The sequence below is a fragment of the Polistes fuscatus genome, unplaced genomic scaffold (assembly GCF_010416935.1).
Source record: "Polistes fuscatus isolate 324 unplaced genomic scaffold, CU_Pfus_HIC Scaffold26, whole genome shotgun sequence".
Taxonomy (NCBI): Eukaryota; Metazoa; Arthropoda; class Insecta; order Hymenoptera; family Vespidae; genus Polistes; species Polistes fuscatus.
In genome coordinates this window covers 2484264-2504341 of record NW_025113103.1, presented here as the reverse complement: position 1 = coordinate 2504341, position 20078 = coordinate 2484264, and the positions used below count along the sequence as shown (strand labels likewise).

Here is a 20078-nt window from a genome sequence, read left to right as displayed (position 1 = left end):
TGTAATTTCGTATGATGTAAACTGGGTTTACCCCATAAGAAAGAGAGAGAGATAAAGAGAGACAGTGAAAGTGGAACGACGATGGTTTGTATTTAACTTTAAATGAAGATTACGAACACGAACGAAGGATCATGATCCATGGTTTTTATTCTTTGTTTGGAAATTTTTCCCCCTTGCAAATAAACGATTCTCACGAATCGAATGGGGTTGGGGGAGATCAGGAATGATCGATCGTGATTTGCTAACGTTCTCATAAATATTCTTCCCGTGACCGTAATTAATCGAGATTAGGGTATTTACATTGGGTTCAAGTAAATAAGTAAGGTTACTCGTTCATTTCAAAGACTACGAATCTCTGAAATTATGATAATTCATTTCGTTGTAATCAATTTAAACTGATCTATCACACGCGAAAAGTAATCTTTAATCTATATCGATTAAAATCAATTTTTATTAAGTAAACGTAGGATTCGTGAAAAAAATCAGGCCGTTGGATTGACTGGACCGGGATTTGAACCCGGATATTCCGCTTTCCGGGCGACTGACTGCTCTTTAACCAATTGAGCTATCCAGGGCCCACCGTCTAATCTTTTCACGAATGCCTATTTAAGTGTCTGGCTTGAAGGTGCTCGCATCTCACATAAATAATTTAATTAACAAAAAAATTATTACTATATATATAATAAAATTATATATATTATTATATATATTATTATATATAATAAAAATTGATATTAATTAATTAATATATTATTAAATAATAAATAATATACATTATAATATATTTATGCAACTAAATTACAACAACAAAAATATACAAAAAATAATCCTCATTAAATCTCGTCTTACAGTTACGATAATAAATCGTTAACATTGATAATACCTAATTGCAAAAACTATTATAACAAGCGTGGGAAAAAGTTAGATACGTTATTAGCAATTAAAAGTAAAGTAAATAAGAAAGAGACTGGAAATCTTACGAAATAAATATCGGAAGATTAACATTTTTGTTTTTTATCCCTCATTTGGTAAAGAGAAAACATGATAGAGAGAATGATCTATAAAGTAACATAGATTCTTGTATCTTCGTTCAAGGCTGTGAGAAAATTTCGTTTTAAAAGGATCGATGAGCCAGTCACTTTCAATTTCGAAAGCCTAATCGATTAGGTCTTGTCAACGTTTTTTCTTTTCTCTCTCTCTCTCTCGTTCTCTTTTTATTTTCTTTGGTATTTTTTTAACAAGAATATTCGCATTAACGGGATGAGTAAGGGTCGATCGTAAATTATTACAAGCCGTTCAGACACTTCGTTTAAAACTACGTCCATGAATCGAGACTGAAGTAAAGTAACATGCTGTAAAACCCATAGTTCCCGTCTGTTTTTATTACAAGTAGTAATAGTAGTAGTAGTAGTAGTAGTAGTAGATACGTTAACGTCAACTACAATTGTGTAGGTTCATTTAAAATACGATTATCGAAACGTCGATTAGACCTAATCGTAAACCAACAAGTTCCCCCCCCCCAAAAAATTTCTAATATCACACTGGTAGAACAAGTTTATTAATACCAAATGATCAAACTAGATAAGATATATATTTATATATGTATGTATCTTTTAAATAACGAACGAAATATATAATTATATTTTATATTTTTTAATTAAATTATTAGAAAATTTGTTTGTATTAAATTTTCTAAAACGTTGACACTGTGTATATTTATTTTATTCTTGAAAGATTTAATTTTGAATATTATCAAATAATAATTCTAATATTAATAAAATATAATTCTTTAGTATTAATAAAAAAATATACCTTCCCTCTATTTTTGTCATGGTGTTTAAGATATTATTTTCGAATGGATGATATAATTTTGTGTATTTAATTTTGTTTCAGGTGACAAATGGTTGGTCTCTTGTCTGGGTGTTCTTCATTTGAGTAAAGGACTCTTCTACAGGGTGGTACCAGCCGATCAAGATTTCGGAAACAATGGTGAACCAGCAGGATCACCTAGCGCAGAATATGCTGGTGTATTTAGATTTCGTTTATGGTGGTGCGGTGCTTGGGTCGAGGTACTCGTCGACGACAGATTACCAGCTGTTCATGGAAGATTGGCTTTCGTCCAAAGTCGGCATAGTGATCAGTTTTGGCCAGCCCTTTTGGAGAAAGCTTATGCGAAGTAAGTTATTCCAATGGGAAATTTCTCCTCGTAAATTTACATTTTATTTTTAGGATACACCTTTCTATATATACCTCTTTCGTAATATTTAAATAGGGATCGTGTAACGTTGGGATCAATAATCCAACTTAAATGTATTCCTCTTGATATATTTTTTTACATTTTTTATATAATTTATGAAATTTTTATTAATGAATATTTTTATATAATTTGTGAAAAATTATATATATATATATATATTTTATATTAAAAGTGTAATATAAAATATATAAAAATATAATATTATTATATTATTAATTTTCATAATAATAATAATAATAATATAAATTGTATATATACATTTGAATAATGTTATATATATATATAATTTCAATAAATATTATTAATATAATATAATATAATAATATAAATTATATATAATATATACATTTGAAAAATGTTAATTTGAATAAATATAAATTACGGATTACAATCTTATATTAATTGAATAATATTTTAGAAATATTTCTCGAATAATTATAAATGAAACTAAGTAAAACATTGTAATATTCTTCTGAAGTAACAAAGAAACTCGAAAGTATAGTTATCTTATCTTGAAACGAACGAATGAACGAACGTAGCGTCCAACAAAAAGGGCTCTCAATTTTCTGTTCGAAGGTAATAGTGGAAAAGTGTGAATTATGGTCGACAGGTCCGATGTATGTTCAGAAATAAGGTGCCTTGGTTCTTGCTAGCAAGAAAACGATTCGCACGTTATGCGCGCTTTTGTAGTGGGCGGTGTGGGCGTTCACCAGGTGGATGCACTCAAGGTGCAGCTATGCACCGAGAACCAAGCCGACCTTACTGCAATAGATCGATGAACCTCGATCGCGATCTTCGTCCTAACACCCACACGTCAAATGATCAACGTTATGCTTTTCTATCATGACCCTGAACATAATGCATCTTTTATATCCATTTTTTTTATTTAGATTATTCGTTGTTATTTAAAATGGTATAATTCTTTTTGTTTAAATATCTAAATTTTTATATTATTTATATTATTTGAATATTTTTCATTACACGAACTATTATTATATATTATAATATTTAAATATTATATTAATTTATTATTTATAATAATAATTCTTGTATTATTTGAATATTTTTCATTACACGAACTATTATTATATATTATAATATTGAAAAATATTATATTAATTTATTATTTATAATAATAATATTCTATTCTTCGAATACCAGTATATTACTATTATCGTATTATACGGAAACGTGCAAATCGAGAAAGGCAAAAAAACGATGGAAAAAATATTAACCTTAGGCTAAAAGAAGGATGGAGGTGGGACGGAATGAAGAAGGGGGAGAGGAGGGGGGTCACCGAGATGACGGAGAGTCAGAGTCAGAGGAAATCTCAGGAGAACCAACCGGAGTGATCCGTGATGCGAGTAATCGTTCCTTGCGATCTCTCTTCCAGTTGGAAGATGAGTTTACGTGGACGAACGAACGAAAGAACGAAAGAACGAGGATGACCGGTTCTCTGGCGAGGTCCTTGCTCCTTTTCTTAATCTTCTACTGATGACCCATCATCCTCCTACCCCTCCTAAACCCCTCTTCCCTTCCATTTCTCTTATTCCTTGCAAGAGGACTCCATTTGCTATTTCTTCGTTTATTTTTTATCTTTCCTTTTCAACTTCTCGTAAATTTTCTTTTCTTTTTTCTTACATTACTATTAATCGGCTTTCAATTGCTAGCACTTTTCGACCGCTAGCCTATTAATCGGCTTTTAACTATCGACGGTTTTCGTACAGTTGTACTTAGTGAGTTGCAGCCTCAACTATGAGCGGTCAATAAAGTGTTAATATACATTACGTCTAATATTTTAATAAGGAAGAATAAAATATTTGATTGATCGATTGATTGATTTTGTTTTAGAAGGAAAGAAAAAAAAATGTCATTTTAAACGATCAACGAATATAAATATTTTTTCCTTATAAATGTTGACTAACTGGTTTCTCATCGATGATTGAATATTTAAACATTATAGAACGTGTTTAGTAAAACGTAGTAGTGTCATAGTTATTGATCGTTAGTATATTATTAATTTGCAATAAAGTTAACAAATCGTTTAAATATTTTACGAATTTCACTTGGTTTATTTTGCGTAATACTATTCGTTCATGTATAATAATAAAAATCAGTGTTTTATTTATATAACGTGAAAGTATTGTACAACCGTTATCGTGCATTTCAAAGTTGCGTTACAGTGTTGTTAGTGGCGCTAACACGATTGAAACACTTCAAGACACTTTATGCGATCAACGTGAAAGATCTTAGAACGTGCACCTAACTAAAAACTCATTAATAATTAATCCCACGTAATATAGCATCTTCTTCGGCAACTTCCGTTCAAACCTAAGCTTGGTATGCGCGTGTACAAACTCGTGTGATTCATGAACGTCACCTTCTCCCCCACCACCCACCTCCCCACACCTTCTCAGCATCGTTGCATTACCTTTCCTCGTTCCACAACCAAAATAATCTCGGAATGCAATGACGTACCGTGCTTTAACTTTCCTAAGAATTTCTATTTGCGTTCATTTCAATTTTTATTTATCGTAAAAAGAGATAAAATGAAGAAAATTTTCTTCCAACAGGATGCTCTTGAGATTCTTTTTTCTTTTTTTTTTATATAAATATAAAAATGATTGTCACAGTTATTGCTTGGTTTTTATAAATTGTTGCATCGTTTACAGATACGTGATTTAATGGAAAGAAAAAAAAGAAAAAATACAATGTACGATAAAAGTACCTGCGGCATTCGGTGTTCGCGTGCTGCGGTGAATTGTACTTTCAATCCTCCCCCTCTTCTTCCTTCTTTCCCTTCCCCACCCACTTCGGACTCGTGCATTTACGATGCCATAAGTGTAAAGAAAACGTTGTACGCACCGAACACGGTTATCTTCCTCGTAAACAAATTTACAAGGTAATTTCAATGATTGCTAACCTCCCCCCTCCCCTAGAAAGTAATGCGAACACCTTTCTTTAGTAAAAAAAAAAAAACTATGATTTCGAAGTGGTCATAATTTTTGGTATTTTCTTTTTTTTTTCGTTAAAACCACATGGGATTTACACGAAGAAATAAACGACACTTGTGATTTTCTTAGAATAATTTCGTTATATGTTCATCGTCAATGAATCAAAGAAAAATATTTTTAGAGAGAGAGAAAGAGAGAGAGAGAGAAAAAAATGAAATGAAATGAAAAAGAGGAGGACAGGAAGAGAAAAAAAAAAATCTCAACGAGTTAGTTGTTCATCCGGAGACCTTTCTTCCTCATTCACGACGACAATTTACCTGGTGGTGGTAATCAGCTGGATTCGGGACACACGTAGACGCGATTTTATTAAAGCAAGAACACCGTGCATTAGAATCAGTTAGAAAGCTTCTTCTATTGACGACTATCCATCTTCAAGAGGAACGTGTCTGTTTTCTTCTTCTTCTTCTTCTTCTTTTTCTTCTTCTTCTTGATTTCCATTAGAAAACAAGTGTCACTCGCGATGACCGCTTAAGTTAATGTCTCGTCAAAATTAACATCAAATTAACATGTGAAATAACTCGTTCCTTTATTTTTTTTTTCATTTTTTTATTTTGTACTATTACTATTTGTTTTCTTTTTCTTTTTTTTTATTATTTGTTGTCTCGTTTCGTTGATAATACGACACCAAGTGTTGTACTTTTGACAAAGAATTAATGGAATTTTAAATACAAAGTTAAGGATTTACGTACGTCTAGCAGCATCAAAAGGATCTATGGGGATTTTGTGTAATCGACTTTCACATAAATAAAACTAAAACTATAAAGAACAAGAATATGTTAAACAAAAAAAACATGAATCTTTTGAAAATTGTCGACGTATGTAAGACCTTTAAAGTATCTTGGTGAATTGTAGATGAAAGAATAAGAATAAGAAGAAGAAAAAGAAAAAGAAAAAGAAATCAGGACTCGACTCGACATCGAGATTTCTGGCATGCTCTGCTATGCTGGGCACCCATACTCGTGCACGCACATGCCAACGTGGTTATATACTAAACAAGTATATACCCAAGCGATACTTTCACTCGGCAAGTAGTCGGTTGGGTGCCAGCAACGGATCAGAGGTCAGTGCACCGGTGACCACGCTGCAAACTTCTATCAGAGTACACAAAATTATTCTAACAGACCTTAACGACCTCATTGGGTTTGATAAGTTATTTATCAAAGAATAAATACCCCCTTTTCTGCAATTTCATTATCATCAAAATGGACTAATATTTTTCAATTGTTTCCTATTCTCTCTTATGTATTTGTTCTTTTGCTTGAATTATTTAGAAATATAATAATGTTGCATCCTAATCAATATAATTACTCGAAAAATGATAATTGAATTGAAAAAAAAAAATGTAAGAAAACATTCGGTAAGAATTCATTGATCAAAGACTAACAGAACCTAACGCTATGGTTGATAGATGTACAAAAGGAGAAATGAATTACTACCGGTTAGATTCGTTACGAGAGGATGATTCGACGACAACGACGAATTGCACGAGCATTTCATCTTAATCGCGATACGTCGAGTCGCGTAGGTCTTCCTTGAGAAAATACCCATGCGATTCTCTCTAAACTACTCGTGCGTGCGAATGGTTACGCTTTGGAGAATTAAACTTTAGCTAGAATTTCCAAGGAACGTGTTATTTACATGCGTACGTATAAATATAGACGATATCTTTTTACAAGTAATATATATATACATGCTACATTTTTAATTATATTATTATTTATAATATAATTTATTATATTATATATTTAATTATAATTATATATTTAATTAGTATAATATATTTTATAAGAGTTAAACATATTAATTATATTATATATTATAAATTAATTTTTGGATAAAATAATGAATTTAAATGAATTTTCAATCTAAACTAATGAAATATTTCTAATATATTTATATGAAGAAGAAAGTTACTTATTTTCGAAAGGATTTCTCTATCACGTGAATCGATAAATTGAAGCTAAGAAACCTTCCTTCCTTCCGATCTTTCAACGACAGTCATTTTCACGAGACCTCTTGACCTGCCACAACTAGAGAGAAGCTTTTACTTCCTCTCTCTCTTTTTCTCTAATTCAACCATTAGTTATGTTCCTTTTCGTTTGAACATTTCAGACTTCACGGCTCGTACGAGGCATTAAAATATGGCACGCTGTTGGATGGTTTATCAGATTTAACTGGTGGAATCACAGAAAGCATTGCTATTAGACAAGATCCGACTGCTTGTGGTAGAGCATTAGCTAAACTTTTAGATATGACTTCTTTAATCACCTGCGTTGTTCACAATAATCAACAACATCAGGTGATATTAAATTATTAATTATTGATTTACAAAATAAAATTAAACGTTATATTTATTTCTTGTTGTTTTGTTTTTTTTAGTTACGTGCCAGTACAGAAAAATTAGCAAATGGTATACAAATGGGAATAAATTACAGATTGTACGCGATAGAAAGGGTAAGCTAAAAACAAATCAAATATTATTTTGTTATAATAATCATTTGTTTTATATACTCGCGTATGTATCTGTGTATATTTGTAAGATCATAAAAATAATTCAAACACACGTAGGTAGAAACATTTAGTGGTGAGGCTGTACAACTGGTAAAATTGCGAAACCCACTTGGTCCTGGTGGCGAGTACATAGGAGCATGGGCACGTGGTGGTCTCGAGTGGGACGAAATTCCAGCAATGGAACGAGAACGTTTAGCGGTTAGAAATATGGCTGAAGGGGAATTTTGGTGAGTTACCGAACTATGAAATATAAGAACTGTTTATATATAAATGAACGATTAAGTAATACATTTTGTTTTTTTTCTTTCTTTTTCTTTTGAAGGATATCCTACTCTGATTTTGTAAAAACTTTCACTCATTTAGAAGTGGTTCATCTAGATGCCGAAACATCGAGAGATGAGCCATCGTTGCACAATAAACACACATGGCAAATGAAATTATATCAGGGTAGTTGGAGGAGAGGTGTAACAGCAGGTGGATGTCGAAACAATCAAGGTTGGTTCACCTGGAAAAATGTAATAGGACGATTAAAAAAAAAAATATATAATAAGAGTATTTCTTCATTGCGCAGAAACCTTTCACATAAATCCACAACTACATTTGATTCTGAGCGAGATGGAAGAAGTAATCGTATCGTTGAATCAACATTCTATCATGGAATTGAAAGTAAGAAACGTTCAATCAACTTATTTATAATTAAATAATATTAGATTTAAATTGAATTATCTTTTAACTACAGGTAATAGGTTTCACTGCGTACACTTTACCGAAGAACAATACGGAATCGATAAACAAGCAATTTTTTAAGAAAAACAAATCATTAGTTAATTCTGAATATACTAACAGTCGACAAGTGAGTCATAGATGTCAACTTGAACAGGGTGGTTACTTATTGGTACCAACTACCTTCGAACCAACTCAGGAAACAAGTTTCACGTTACGAGTTTACAGCAGTAAACCTTTGAAGCTCAAGTATGTAAATGGATGTATTACTCATCAAATTATCTCATATAAAAATTAATTATAATAATAAAAATAATAATTTATAGATTATTGGATACACCACCGTCGTTAATGAAATCAGCAATCGTTAAAGCACCTCCTTTAGAAGGCAAAGGATTTTCTCAATACGAAGCTGTGTTCCTTCAGTTAGCCGACGAGCACAGAACAGTAAATGCATTTGAACTTCAAGAATTACTCGAAGCTTGTCTCCCAAACGGTACAATATTTATCAAAACAAAATTTTATTTAAATCTTAAAAGATAAAGAAATTAATTATAATATTTATATATGATATTGCAGATTATATTAAAAGCTGTGCGTGCATGGAAGTTTGTCGACAAGTTGTTTTAACGATGGACGTATCCTTGAAAATTACAAAAAATCGCTTGATTTAGTTTTTTTTCTTTTCTTTTTGTATTATTCGATCGAATAAAAATGTTCATTTTTCTTAACTTTTCTCTATTTTTTTTTTTTGATATGTGTATACAGAGTTCAGGTAGTGGTAGATTAAAATTCAATGATTTCAAAGATCTCATGTGCAGTTTGAAGTATTGGCAAGCTGCATTTAAAAATCATACGAAAGAAAAGACTGGTATTCTCAAAGCCGAAAGACTACGAGATGCTCTTTTAGAAGTCGGTACGTTTTTCGTGATTACTGTTTTTAATTACAAAAATGTTTATGTATTCTTGTTTCAATATTTATTCATTTTATTCGTAGGTTTTCAATTAAATACTGACGTATTGTCGATCCTTATCCTTCGATATATGAGGAAGGATGGAACTCTGCGATTCGGCGATTTTGTTTCAGCTATATTACATTTAAGTGATGCATTTGGTATGAACAAATCATTTGTACAGAATGCCCAGAGAATTTCGTTCAATCTATAAAATGTTCTTTTAATTATTAAGTTGGTTGTGTTTTAATTTTTTCATTTTCATGGTTTGTTTTATTTAAATTAACTTCAGATTTTTTGAACACATTTTATAGATTAATCGAATAGAGAAAAAAAATGTCAACTTAATTTATTTTTAGGTATATTCGAGAGCAAAGATCCTCTGCAGAATGGAACTATAAAATTAAGTTTATCAGAGGTATGTTAATGAAAATGAAATCAAATGAAAACTAACAATATTTTGTATTTTATCTTTATAAAAATGTTTCGAAGTATTTTAATTTGGTAGAAATAGGTGGAAATCTTTTGTTTTAATTCGATTAATTTATTAATTTGTTCTTTTTATTGCAGTGGCTTAGATCATCTCTAATGTGCTGAAGTGCCTGTCATCCATCGTAATTTATGTACCTTGAATCGATTGTAAATAATATTTTTCTATCGTCTAATTAGAAATAAGTATTAGCCATATTAACGATTAATGATCAAATTCATTTTAACCGTTTTGTAATATAATTATCTCGTTAATATCACGTTATTACAAATCGTCATTTTCACTCCATTAAACGTTAAGAATATAAAATTTTGTATAATAAATTGTTTGTATATATAAGATAATCGTATATTATCGTATCGATAATATAAAACAAACAAAAAAATTAAATTTATTTTGTATATAATATATCATTCACACCTTAATCCCTTTTTTTAAATAAAACTTTTCTTATATTTCATCCTCGATAGTGCAATTATAATAAAATATATAAAATATCCCAGTTCTATTCTCATATTTTTGTTAAAAACTTTTTAATAACGCATTTAAAAGCTTACATTTATATTTAACATTATTTTCTTTTTTTAACTTTAGAATATACCTGTACAATTTTATCGAAACGATCTGAGGCATCCTGTAGAAAAAAAAAACAAATACGAATACGAATTTAAATTTACCGCTCTTCAATGTGCAGTTAGTGCATTGGAATAAAACAATGGCGGTAAAATATTGCCATTAATCAAATGACTCAGTGATTGTAGGATTCGCGAACGCGTTGAATACCTTAGTCCAGGTATTTTGACATATTTGTTTAAAAAATAAGTTCAATATCTATCCATGAATTCATTTATGTACAAATACATACGTAAAAATAATAAAAGCTGATAAAACTATATTTAATGGACTTGACTGATACTATGCTGCTTCGTAAGCAATAACGTGAATATAGGTTAGAATTCATACAAAACACTCATCGTAATCAAATATTGTTAAAAATCTACTATTCATAATAATTCACAAAAGAAAATCATCAAGCACAATTGTCGACTATGTTTGAAATCACGGATACACAAAGTAAGTTAATTATTGGTCTTAGATTTTATGCAATCTGATTAATATTTAACAAAGAAAATAAAAACAAGCTTGAAATTGTGACACAGTTTACAATTGCATTTCAATAACAGAAAAACTGTTTTATAGAAATTGGAGTTGGGCTTGCAGGATTTGGAATATCATTTTTGTTCCTTGGAATTTTATTATTCTTTGATAAAGGCTTACTTGCAATTGGGAACGTAAGCATTAGTGACAAAAATATGAATACATATTTCAATACGCTCTGAACCGTTATTTCTTCTTTTCAGCTCCTATTCATTTCGGGTCTGGCTTGCGTCATTGGACCACGAAGAACTTTAAGCTTCTTTTTCCAATGGCACAAAATCAAAGCCAGCGCATCCTTTTTAGGTGGTATTTTTGTTGTACTGATGGGTTGGCCAATCGTTGGAATGATTATAGAAACTTATGGTTTCGTACTATTATTCAGGTATTCGTTTAACTCTATGCGTTAATCCATATATATATTCATGTATTTAATATAAATTAATTTTAAATATCTATTTTACAGTGGCTTTTTACCAGTAGCAATAAGCTTTTTGAGAAGAGTTCCTATACTAGGAACCATACTCAATATGCCAGGTCTTAGTCGAATTTTAAATAAAATAGCTGGTGATACAAACAGAACAACGGTATGACCTACTTAAAGTTTTCATATCATATTGGTGTATATAAAAGTAATTATGTCATGGTGTATCCCTAATTTATCATTCCTTCTATGAACTTTTTCAAACTTTGTACAAACATATAAAAGGGTTTAATATCTCTTTTATATTATTTAAGTATTAAATATAAGACCACAATATTGTACTATATTTCCTCTTTTTAATGTTAAAATTATAAGATAAGATAGCATACAATTGTTATTTAATATCTTGATTTACCTATTTTTTATTAATAGATTATTTTACTACACAGAAAAATAATATTTCCTTATTTATGAGGAACAAAACATGATTACACATATAATACCATATATTATAATAGACACATTATTTGATTCAAGTAGAAAGGATAGCAGAAAAGAAAAATTCAATTTTGTATCATTTTTATTGATTTGCTGCTTTCCTTGAATGCATCTTAACATGAACAGATACATTCATTCTGAATAACGCGTCTCATTATCTTACACATAGTCGACTGGAGTGTGAAATTAAATAAATGTCCATCAAATTTCGATGGACTTTCGCTGATACCATAAAATGATATTTTATTAATTACGAATAATTAATTATCTACAATGGGCCGAGATTAAGGGCGGGGGGCGGCCCAGGTCTACGCGCCCCGCCATCGCCGTTTAGTGTTTTATTTTTCGTCGCGCGTCCCTCTCTCGATCAATTGTACATCCTGTTTGCTTTTCTACTAACAACCTTCAATGTTAAAGTCAAGTAGACCGATTACCTTTCCAATGTTAATTAGCTTTTCATATGCACGTAACGCTCTTATTACTTTATTACACGTCAAAGACGTTTCTAAAACTGTTACTTTTTCTTTTTTTTTTCACAAATACGTACATGTATTTTGTTTTTTTTCTATAATGGAAGTGACATATGACAAGTTGTATATAACGTTGAACCGTTGCAATAAAATACTGAATCCGACAATAAATTAAAGATATTTTCATCTAACCCACGATACAACATTATATTCTGTCGAGTTTCATGGATTTCATTAGCCGCTGCTGTCGGTTACCCTTTGCCTAAATTAATTGTATATAGTTATCGACAGTATATGGGTAATCCGTCTCTTGATTTGAAAATTGTTACTAAATTGAATGACAAGAATAACGATGAAGGTGGTTGTGATTGCGATTGTGAAGTTAATGAGGTGAGGATCATTGCAGTATTTTTAAAGAAGGTTCTTAATTTCGTCGTACAATACAAGTACGAGGGCACCACCAGTACCACGAAGAACGTTAGAGAATGCACCTTTGAAGAATGCTTTACCACCTTCTGACTTGTAGATAGTGGCCCAGCAATGTAAAGTGTTCTTGTACAGAATATCGGTCTTAGCACGTCCGGACTGCATCATCATGCGCCTACGTACCGTGTCAAAGGGATAAGATATGATACCAGCTACGGTTGTTACAACCTGAAAAATAAACATTATGCATTCATGGTAAACAGTTTGTGGAGATATATAATATCCGTTCATTTTTATAGAAGCACCGTTGACTTACTTGGGCAATACCCCATGAAACAAGGAATGGTGTCTTCTTAGGATCCGGCAGCATGCCACGGGCAGTGTCATAGAAACCAAAGTAAGATGCTCGGTAAATAATGATACCCTGGACGGATACTCCGAAACCACGGTATAGACCAGTAAGTCCATCACTTTTGAAAATCTTTGTCAAACAGTTTCCAAGTCCAGTGAATTCACGGTTTCCACCAGCTTTGCCAACATCAGCAGCCAACCTAAATAAAATAGTATGTTATAGAATTTCTTTTTTTTTTGCAATTTCAACAAAATTAAAGTAATAATATATTTTACCTAGTTCTGGCAAAATCAAGAGGATAGACAAAGCAGAGAGACGTGGCACCAGCAGCACCACCAGATGCAAGATTACCAAGGAAATAACGGAAGAACTGGGTATTCTTGTCAACACCCCCAAGGAAAACTTGCTTGTATTTGTCTTTGAATGCAAAGTTCAAAGCCTGAGTAGGGAAGTATCGGATGACGTTTGCAAAGTTACCACGCCAGTAACTTAAAAATCCTTGCTCTTTAGGGATACGAACGAAACAATCGATCATACCTGAAAAATATAAATATTTCTATTAATACAAAAGAACTGTTAATAGATATGAAATATGTACAATGTTAAAATGCATCATTTTTCTTTTTCAATTTATTCAAACTTAATAGAACAAATGAAAAAAAAAGAACTTGTCAGACGTCAATTAAAACGTGCCAAATTAATTAATATTACGCTATAATATCATCCAACTTATTTGAGATTATTATAAATCAATATAGTTAAATAGTATATTATTTCAATCAAATTAATAAAAATTATTTGAAAAAGAAAAAAGAAAAAAAAAGAAAAGTAACATTTTAACAATAAATATTTAATTTCTAATTTTATTTTCAGGGTCAATATAAATAATCAGAACGTGAATATATAGAAATATTTAACCTAACCAACCGACATGGTTTCCTTTCGAGAAAGCATGCGAGGTATGCAATAATCAAAGCATTGTAAATTGCAACGCTGTAAAATATATTTTCTATAACAATAGAAATAATTCCATTTATAATAGAAGTATTTTGAAATCATTGATATAACGATCGATGTTTAAATCGATTGTCGATACATGACAATGGAATAATAATGCGGATGAAAAACGATTGCAACGTTTTGCGAATGGCGGCCATATTTATCCGCATCGTCATCGATCGGCAAGGAGCACGCAGTGTCAAGTGAAAAGGCGAAGCCACCATCGTCATCGAACTGCCATCTGGCAGTGAAAATGTCTTTATAGAGAGAGAGAATATCGACCCATTAATATCCATCAAAAAAAGGTATATATTTTCATCTTAAAAAGATCTTTATACTTAAGGTTATATAAGTGAATCGAAAATCGACCTTCCTCTCTGTTACATAAACGAATAAAAGTTAGGAAATACGCGAGTCGTGTTTGTGACGACGCGTTCCGATCCGACATTGTTCTTCTCCTCGTTCATGTCATTACATAACGGTTAATATATATCTTTTTGCCATTCGCAAAGTTAGCGTGTTAGATACCATTCAAACTAGAATGAATTTTCCGAGGAGAAAGTTGGGTTTTTAAAGGGATAAGCATTAAAAGGGAAAAATATCGATTAAAAGACTCGACTTAAATGTAATGCACGATCGATGGACGATGGGAGGAGGAAACACCTCTCGTGTGAACGAGTCGAATCGAGAATCGATTCGAAACGCTCGCTGAAATATAAGTGTTATTGAGGTATTACTTCTTTTTTTTTTGGAAATTATTCGAAATAAATGAAACTCACCCTTGTAACGTTGATCTTCGGCGATTTGCTTTGAGATGTGCTGTACCTGCAGCAGAAGCTTAACACGTTCGATCGGTGCTACTGCTGTTTTCGAGATAGCAGCAGCCACGCCGCCAGCTAAGAAATCCTTGGCGAATGCCACAGGGTCCGCTAATCCAGACATCTTTGTTCTTTTCTTTGTCGGGTATGGATACTCGCTCGATAGCGAGAGAGACAGAAACGGGTTAACGAACGGGAAGGAAAGATAAGGAGAGAAAAACTCACTCCTGATGGTTTATTGGACGCGCGCCGGACGACGAGTGAGCGAGGCAGAGTTCTTCTCATCAAACGGACCCTCTTCTAAGAATAGACGCGCAGGTCACGTGCCATCTTCTGCGCAGGTTCAAGCTTCTCTGGCACGCCATTCGTTCGACCAACCTACGAGACCGTGACACTAAACGTATACTTCCGAATCGTTCCTCTTGCTCGCTACTCTAATTCCATGACCTTACCTTCGTTGCATTCCTCAACAATGAGACTGCTGCAATTTCATGGTCGAAACACTTTATTGAGAAGATTTTAACTTTTATCCATTTATTAAGAAACGATTTTCATTGTTTCTCTCTGTGTTTGAATATTCCCGATTTACGCGCGTTCGCAAAACGGAATTTCCGGTTGGATTGAACCTATAGGAAACGTCTTCTATCAAGAAACTCCGTTGAGCGCTCGTGGCGGAAATATTGCGAAAGATCTACTTTGACTATATAACTAGAAGGTCTTTTTTCAATTTTGGAATTATTAAATATTTCGATAAAATGATCTAACGTATGATCGTTTACTAAAATATATAATATACGATATCATTGAACGTTAGTTATTAGAAAAATATGAAGGTATTTAGCATATCTTTTATAATTATTTTATTATCATTCGATATTAATCGAACGTTTGAATTAACCGCGTATTTTATCAATAATGCAATCACGTATATACGTTTCACGTGATAGCTAATACATGCTAAGAATCGTAATCTATTACCGCGTGTTTATCGATATTAGATTTCCTTCTTTCATGATTATTAACATAAAACGAAATAAATGTAAATGGATCCATAGAAAAATGGACTACCAGGAAATGAAAAAAATATAAATTCGATAAAAGACGAAATATTATGGCAAAGACGTTAAGAGTTTAAACATGACCGAGATTCTCCGAACTTACAGCAATGTGCTCAATTAGATACGAATGTCGTTGCATACTGTTCTCATACCAATCGATCGATTGGCAACGTGATCGTGTTCTCGCTTATAGCTCGTATTTGTCCGTTAACTACGCCCTTGTCAACCATTTTTTGTTGCCAATCTTTCCTTCCTTCCTTCCTTTCAAACTTTTCATTAAAAATAAATAAATTTGTAGGTATCTCGATGACTTCGAATGAACGATCATTATGAAAAATGTTTTATCGTTGATTTCTCGATCTCGAGAATGAAGCGCAAGGTCAATCTTCTCGGACACAAGGAGGTCAACAGGGCACGACTTGCGTAACTTTGGCTTAGGGCCAGTTTGTGCCAAAGCACAGCGCCAGAGTTCAATGGAGTAACGTCGAACGAAAATGTGTATTTATACATCTCGAAAAGATTCGTAGATTCGTCGTCGTGGACCTTGCACAGAATAGAACATCGTTAAATGCGTCCCTTTGACGTCAACGTCAAAGTACTTATCCTGATGTTCAAGGCACTTTTCGTATAAAAGTTCGAGACAATTGGGCATATGCATTTTGTTCGGCTTCCAACCTCGTTCCTCCCACTATATTTATTTCCGTATTTATTTGTCAAATATTACGCATATCCTTTGCCAAAATATTCGTGTGTATTCTAATTAAATATATTATTTTCTTATAAACGTATACGAAACTCTCTATATATCATTCAAACGTATCTATTAATTTACTGTGTAACTTCATTTTTTTTTTTAGATCGTTCAAGATACAACGTTTCCATCAAATTTAATTTCCTTTTCATCATACATAGATATAAGAAATAATAGATAAGACATGTGTGTGGAAAGATAAACAAGTTCGTTAACATAGAAGAAGATTTCATGTATCATCTAATGTCACTAACAAACGTTTAATACTACATACACTAATAGATGATTTTAAATGCAACGTGTTATATCATTCATGCATATTTGGAACGATAAAATATCTACAGTAAGATTTAAGCGACCTTGTCTACGCATTTGGCTACGTTACTATATTATGTTTTGTTATAATAATAAGTCTGAAGAATAATCTATGATTATTAATATCAAATTCGTATCATCGTTAGATTAATGACGAATGCACTTCATCGTAATAAGGTAATTCTAAAAAAGTACGTTGAGGTTAAGTATATTAATTGTTATTACAACCTGTTAAGAATAATAATCACTTTCGTAAGGTGCTTTGCTTAATTTATTATCTAGTGTATAATTAATAAGTACTTGAACGCATGAACGAGAAGTTCATAAGCTTGCAAATAGAAAACAATGCTTGTTACATAATGTCTACTATACGTATAACATAAAAGGTAATATATATACGTATATATATATGTGTGTGTGTGCTGAATCAATACGATAGGAAAATACTATTGCCGAAATAATCAGTTAGAAATGTTATTTAACATAAAATATTCATAGAACTTTTTTATTTCTTTTTAAAGATACTATCAAGAATAATATACATACATATGTATGTACATATATTGCTAACGCAGCGTTGTGACGCTGAGTCTCCAGTGTTATATTAGATTGAATGACAACCTTGATATTAGAAGTGTAGACAGTATCTCATATAACTGTACTTCGTATACGATTTCAACCATGGTCAATGCACCTGAATTCGACTATTATTTCACGTAGAATTGCATGAAGATAATTATGAAATAAAAATTAATATCAAATTATAATTAAATAGTGCTACCAATGTCGATTGATTTATTATTATAATTCTTTTTATTTTTTTCATTTGATTATATGTTTCGTGACAACGTTTTGAACGTTGAATACAAATTATATAAATTTCTTTGATGAAATATTTAGTGTTAACGATTAAAAAGTATAATGTACATGAAAGAATTTTAATGCCATGGCCATTTCTTGATATCGTCATAAAGAACGAATAAGAATTAATTTCATTAAATTTTAGTAGTGAAATCTCAAGAAAATAGAAATAAATGATTTTTTAATTATTTATTAACAATCATAATTAGAGACTTTCCTATAATTATCGTAAAATAACATTAACTACTAAGATTAAAGTGAATCAATTAGATTTAAGAATGATAATGATATAGATGGCGCTGATGATAAATTAACATTGTAACTAGAATAGATATAGTTCAAATAATTGACAAAGACTCTACATTATCGACAGTTAAACTTAAATATTTCCTCTTACTAAAACATTGATCGAATTTTTACATTGCAACGTCAATAGATAGAAAGGATAATGATTCTAATGCAATAATTAGATAATGATTGGAAATGAAGAATAAAAAGTTCATAGTATCATGTGAGTTTTTCTTTCGTAATTGTGACATTTTTAATAGAATAGAGAAAATCTTTAAAAAGATCAATTTTATACTACTTATATATGTATAGAAAAGAATTATTGGAACTAGAAAATTGTTAAATAATTTTTTAACTTCCGGCGACACGAACGCCAAATATGCCGACTAGTTCTAACTATATTTATATCGTGGTTGGTAGCTATTGGATGATTCCTTAGCAAAGTACTAAATTGTAATTATTGGTTGTAGTTATCTAATATTTGACGTTTCAATCAAAACATAACTTAACCTTATTCTTGCATTGTTACTTTATAGATAAGTATTGCTTATTTGTGTAAGTAATGACGAATTCCCGATGCATTTGCGAATGCATTTTATTTGTATTAGTAAAAATGTGTTGAAATATATATATTTATAGTATCGTACTTATGTGATATGTGTTACATATAGATATATAGATATGGTTGTCATGTATGACACAGTAATACATGAGAAATTTTACGATTTTTAACGTTTTAAATAGAGAAGTTTGATTTTATTTTTATAAATATAATCATTGGAGAAAGTCATATATTTTATTTTATTATTTGTTAGCTCTGTTTTAATATTTTATACGTAAAAATGAAATAATGTCAATTGCAACTCAAATAAAGTGTATATATAGTGCATACATTAATGAGACAGTATAAGCAACGTATATAGATAATTTAATAATTGTTTTAGTTATTAAAATGCAGTGTACTCATGGTATAACAATATACCGTATAAATGTTACCTGAAAGTGAAAAGAATATAGACAACATGATAGAAGGTAAATTGAATTTACTGTGAACTCCTATTATATCTCATTACGTATAGAAAATATAATGCATTAAACTCATATCAGAAAATATCATACTTATAGGAGGAGATACACAATCCAGTGCAACAAATGAACCACATACTGGTAAGTTTTCATTTTATCAGTACTTTATACGTATAAGTTTTTCCTTAAAACTATATTTATGTGAAGTCATGTGTCAAGCTCGATATAATTAAGTTAGTGTTCATTGTAGGCATCTGTTACGTTACAGAATGGGGCTTCATCTCTTACCTTTTTCTATCGTATTGAATTGTTGGTTGTTAAATTCAAAGACATTCCGTTCCCAATAGTAGATGCATACAATCAGCCATAACCTTCATTCACTTTAAATGTCGATATTTTTATATGCGTACAAAGTTTAAAAATAGTTATTATTAAAGTGAATATATAGAATTTATCAATATTTGAAATTTCATTGTTCTTAGAATCTTCGGAGTCTAGAATTGTACATAGTGAGGGATTACATGAAGGTACATCTATATCGATATCCCAAACTAATCCTGAAACTGGTCAGGAATTACTTACGGTTCATGGAGCAACGCAAGGAGAGAGTAGTGATGCAGTTAGTATTCATACTGCTAGTACCTCAGCCTCTGGCAATGGTAAGTCTCTTGCATTGATATTTATATTGT

General features: G+C 31.3%; 4 protein-coding genes and 1 long non-coding RNA gene across 10 annotated transcripts in view; 4 read left to right on the top strand and 1 right to left on the bottom strand.

Annotated features, from left to right (window-relative positions):
- LOC122518732 (calpain-C) overlaps window positions 1–10289 on the top strand; it is a 28722-nt gene extending 18433 nt beyond the window's left edge. For both annotated transcript variants that reach the window (XM_043637791.1, XM_043637790.1), the window contains exons 5-17: window positions 1894–2176; window positions 7384–7570; window positions 7651–7725; window positions 7840–8009; window positions 8105–8277; window positions 8354–8448; window positions 8522–8754; window positions 8832–9001; window positions 9085–9143; window positions 9274–9421; window positions 9503–9619; window positions 9818–9876; window positions 10029–10289. In XM_043637791.1, the coding sequence (XP_043493726.1) occupies window positions 1894–2176; window positions 7384–7570; window positions 7651–7725; window positions 7840–8009; window positions 8105–8277; window positions 8354–8448; window positions 8522–8754; window positions 8832–9001; window positions 9085–9143; window positions 9274–9421; window positions 9503–9619; window positions 9818–9876; window positions 10029–10055 (1796 nt within the window). In that variant the 3' untranslated portion in view covers window positions 10056–10289. The remainder of the gene's footprint in view (window positions 1–1893; window positions 2177–7383; window positions 7571–7650; window positions 7726–7839; window positions 8010–8104; window positions 8278–8353; window positions 8449–8521; window positions 8755–8831; window positions 9002–9084; window positions 9144–9273; window positions 9422–9502; window positions 9620–9817; window positions 9877–10028) is intronic.
- A 268-nt stretch (window positions 10290–10557) lies between these two features.
- Window positions 10558–12261, top strand: LOC122518831 (vesicle transport protein GOT1B). Its single transcript, XM_043637953.1, has 4 exons — window positions 10558–11022; window positions 11149–11240; window positions 11310–11488; window positions 11570–12261. Exons 1-4 carry the CDS (start codon window positions 10998–11000, stop codon window positions 11694–11696), a joined length of 423 nt encoding a protein of 140 aa, XP_043493888.1. The 5' UTR covers window positions 10558–10997; the 3' UTR covers window positions 11697–12261.
- Window positions 12090–15386, bottom strand: LOC122518830 (ADP,ATP carrier protein). The gene is made up of 4 exons (XM_043637952.1): window positions 15052–15386; window positions 13549–13810; window positions 13238–13472; window positions 12090–13149 (listed from the first exon to the last, which is right to left on the bottom strand). The coding sequence occupies exons 1-4, from the start codon at window positions 15212–15214 to the stop codon at window positions 12907–12909; spliced, it is 903 nt and encodes a 300-aa protein (XP_043493887.1). The 5' UTR covers window positions 15215–15386; the 3' UTR covers window positions 12090–12906.
- On the top strand, window positions 14134–16936 carry LOC122518832. Its single transcript, XR_006304160.1, has 2 exons — window positions 14134–14577; window positions 16447–16936. It is a non-coding gene; the product is annotated as an uncharacterized LOC122518832 (long non-coding RNA).
- A 69-nt stretch (window positions 16937–17005) lies between these two features.
- LOC122518828 (protein furry) overlaps window positions 17006–20078 on the top strand; it is a 29714-nt gene continuing 26641 nt past the window's right edge. For 3 of the 5 annotated variants that reach the window (XR_006304159.1, XM_043637950.1, XM_043637946.1), the window contains exons 1-4: window positions 18718–18918; window positions 19308–19395; window positions 19489–19530; window positions 19872–20048. Coding sequence is in view for 4 of the 5 variants with exons in the window: in XM_043637950.1 (XP_043493885.1) it covers window positions 19353–19395; window positions 19489–19530; window positions 19872–20048 (262 nt within the window). In the remaining variant the exon portion in view is untranslated. Of the gene's footprint in view, window positions 17392–18345; window positions 18587–18717; window positions 18919–19307; window positions 19396–19488; window positions 19531–19871; window positions 20049–20078 lie in introns of those variants that run through there. The other 2 variants (XM_043637948.1, XM_043637947.1) reach the window with 2 other exon arrangements.

What these genes read in the sequence shown, in the direction of transcription:
- LOC122518830 (XM_043637952.1), bottom strand. Translation starts at nt 15,214, where the DNA reads ATGTCTGGATTAGCGGACCCTGTGGCATTCGCCAAGGATTTCTTAGCT. An exon ending in CGAAGATCAACGTTACAAGG is followed by an intron (nt 13,811 to 15,051) that starts GTGAGTTTCATT and finishes TATATTTTTCAG; the next exon opens with GTATGATCGATTGTTTCGTT. An exon ending in TTTCATGGGGTATTGCCCAA is followed by an intron (nt 13,150 to 13,237) that starts GTAAGTCAACGG and finishes TTTATTTTTCAG; the next exon opens with GTTGTAACAACCGTAGCTGG.
- LOC122518831 (XM_043637953.1), top strand. Translation starts at nt 10,998, where the DNA reads ATGTTTGAAATCACGGATACACAAA. An exon ending in TGAAATCACGGATACACAAA is followed by an intron (nt 11,023 to 11,148) that starts GTAAGTTAATTA and finishes ACTGTTTTATAG; the next exon opens with AAATTGGAGTTGGGCTTGCA. An exon ending in GGTTTCGTACTATTATTCAG is followed by an intron (nt 11,489 to 11,569) that starts GTATTCGTTTAA and finishes TCTATTTTACAG; the next exon opens with TGGCTTTTTACCAGTAGCAA.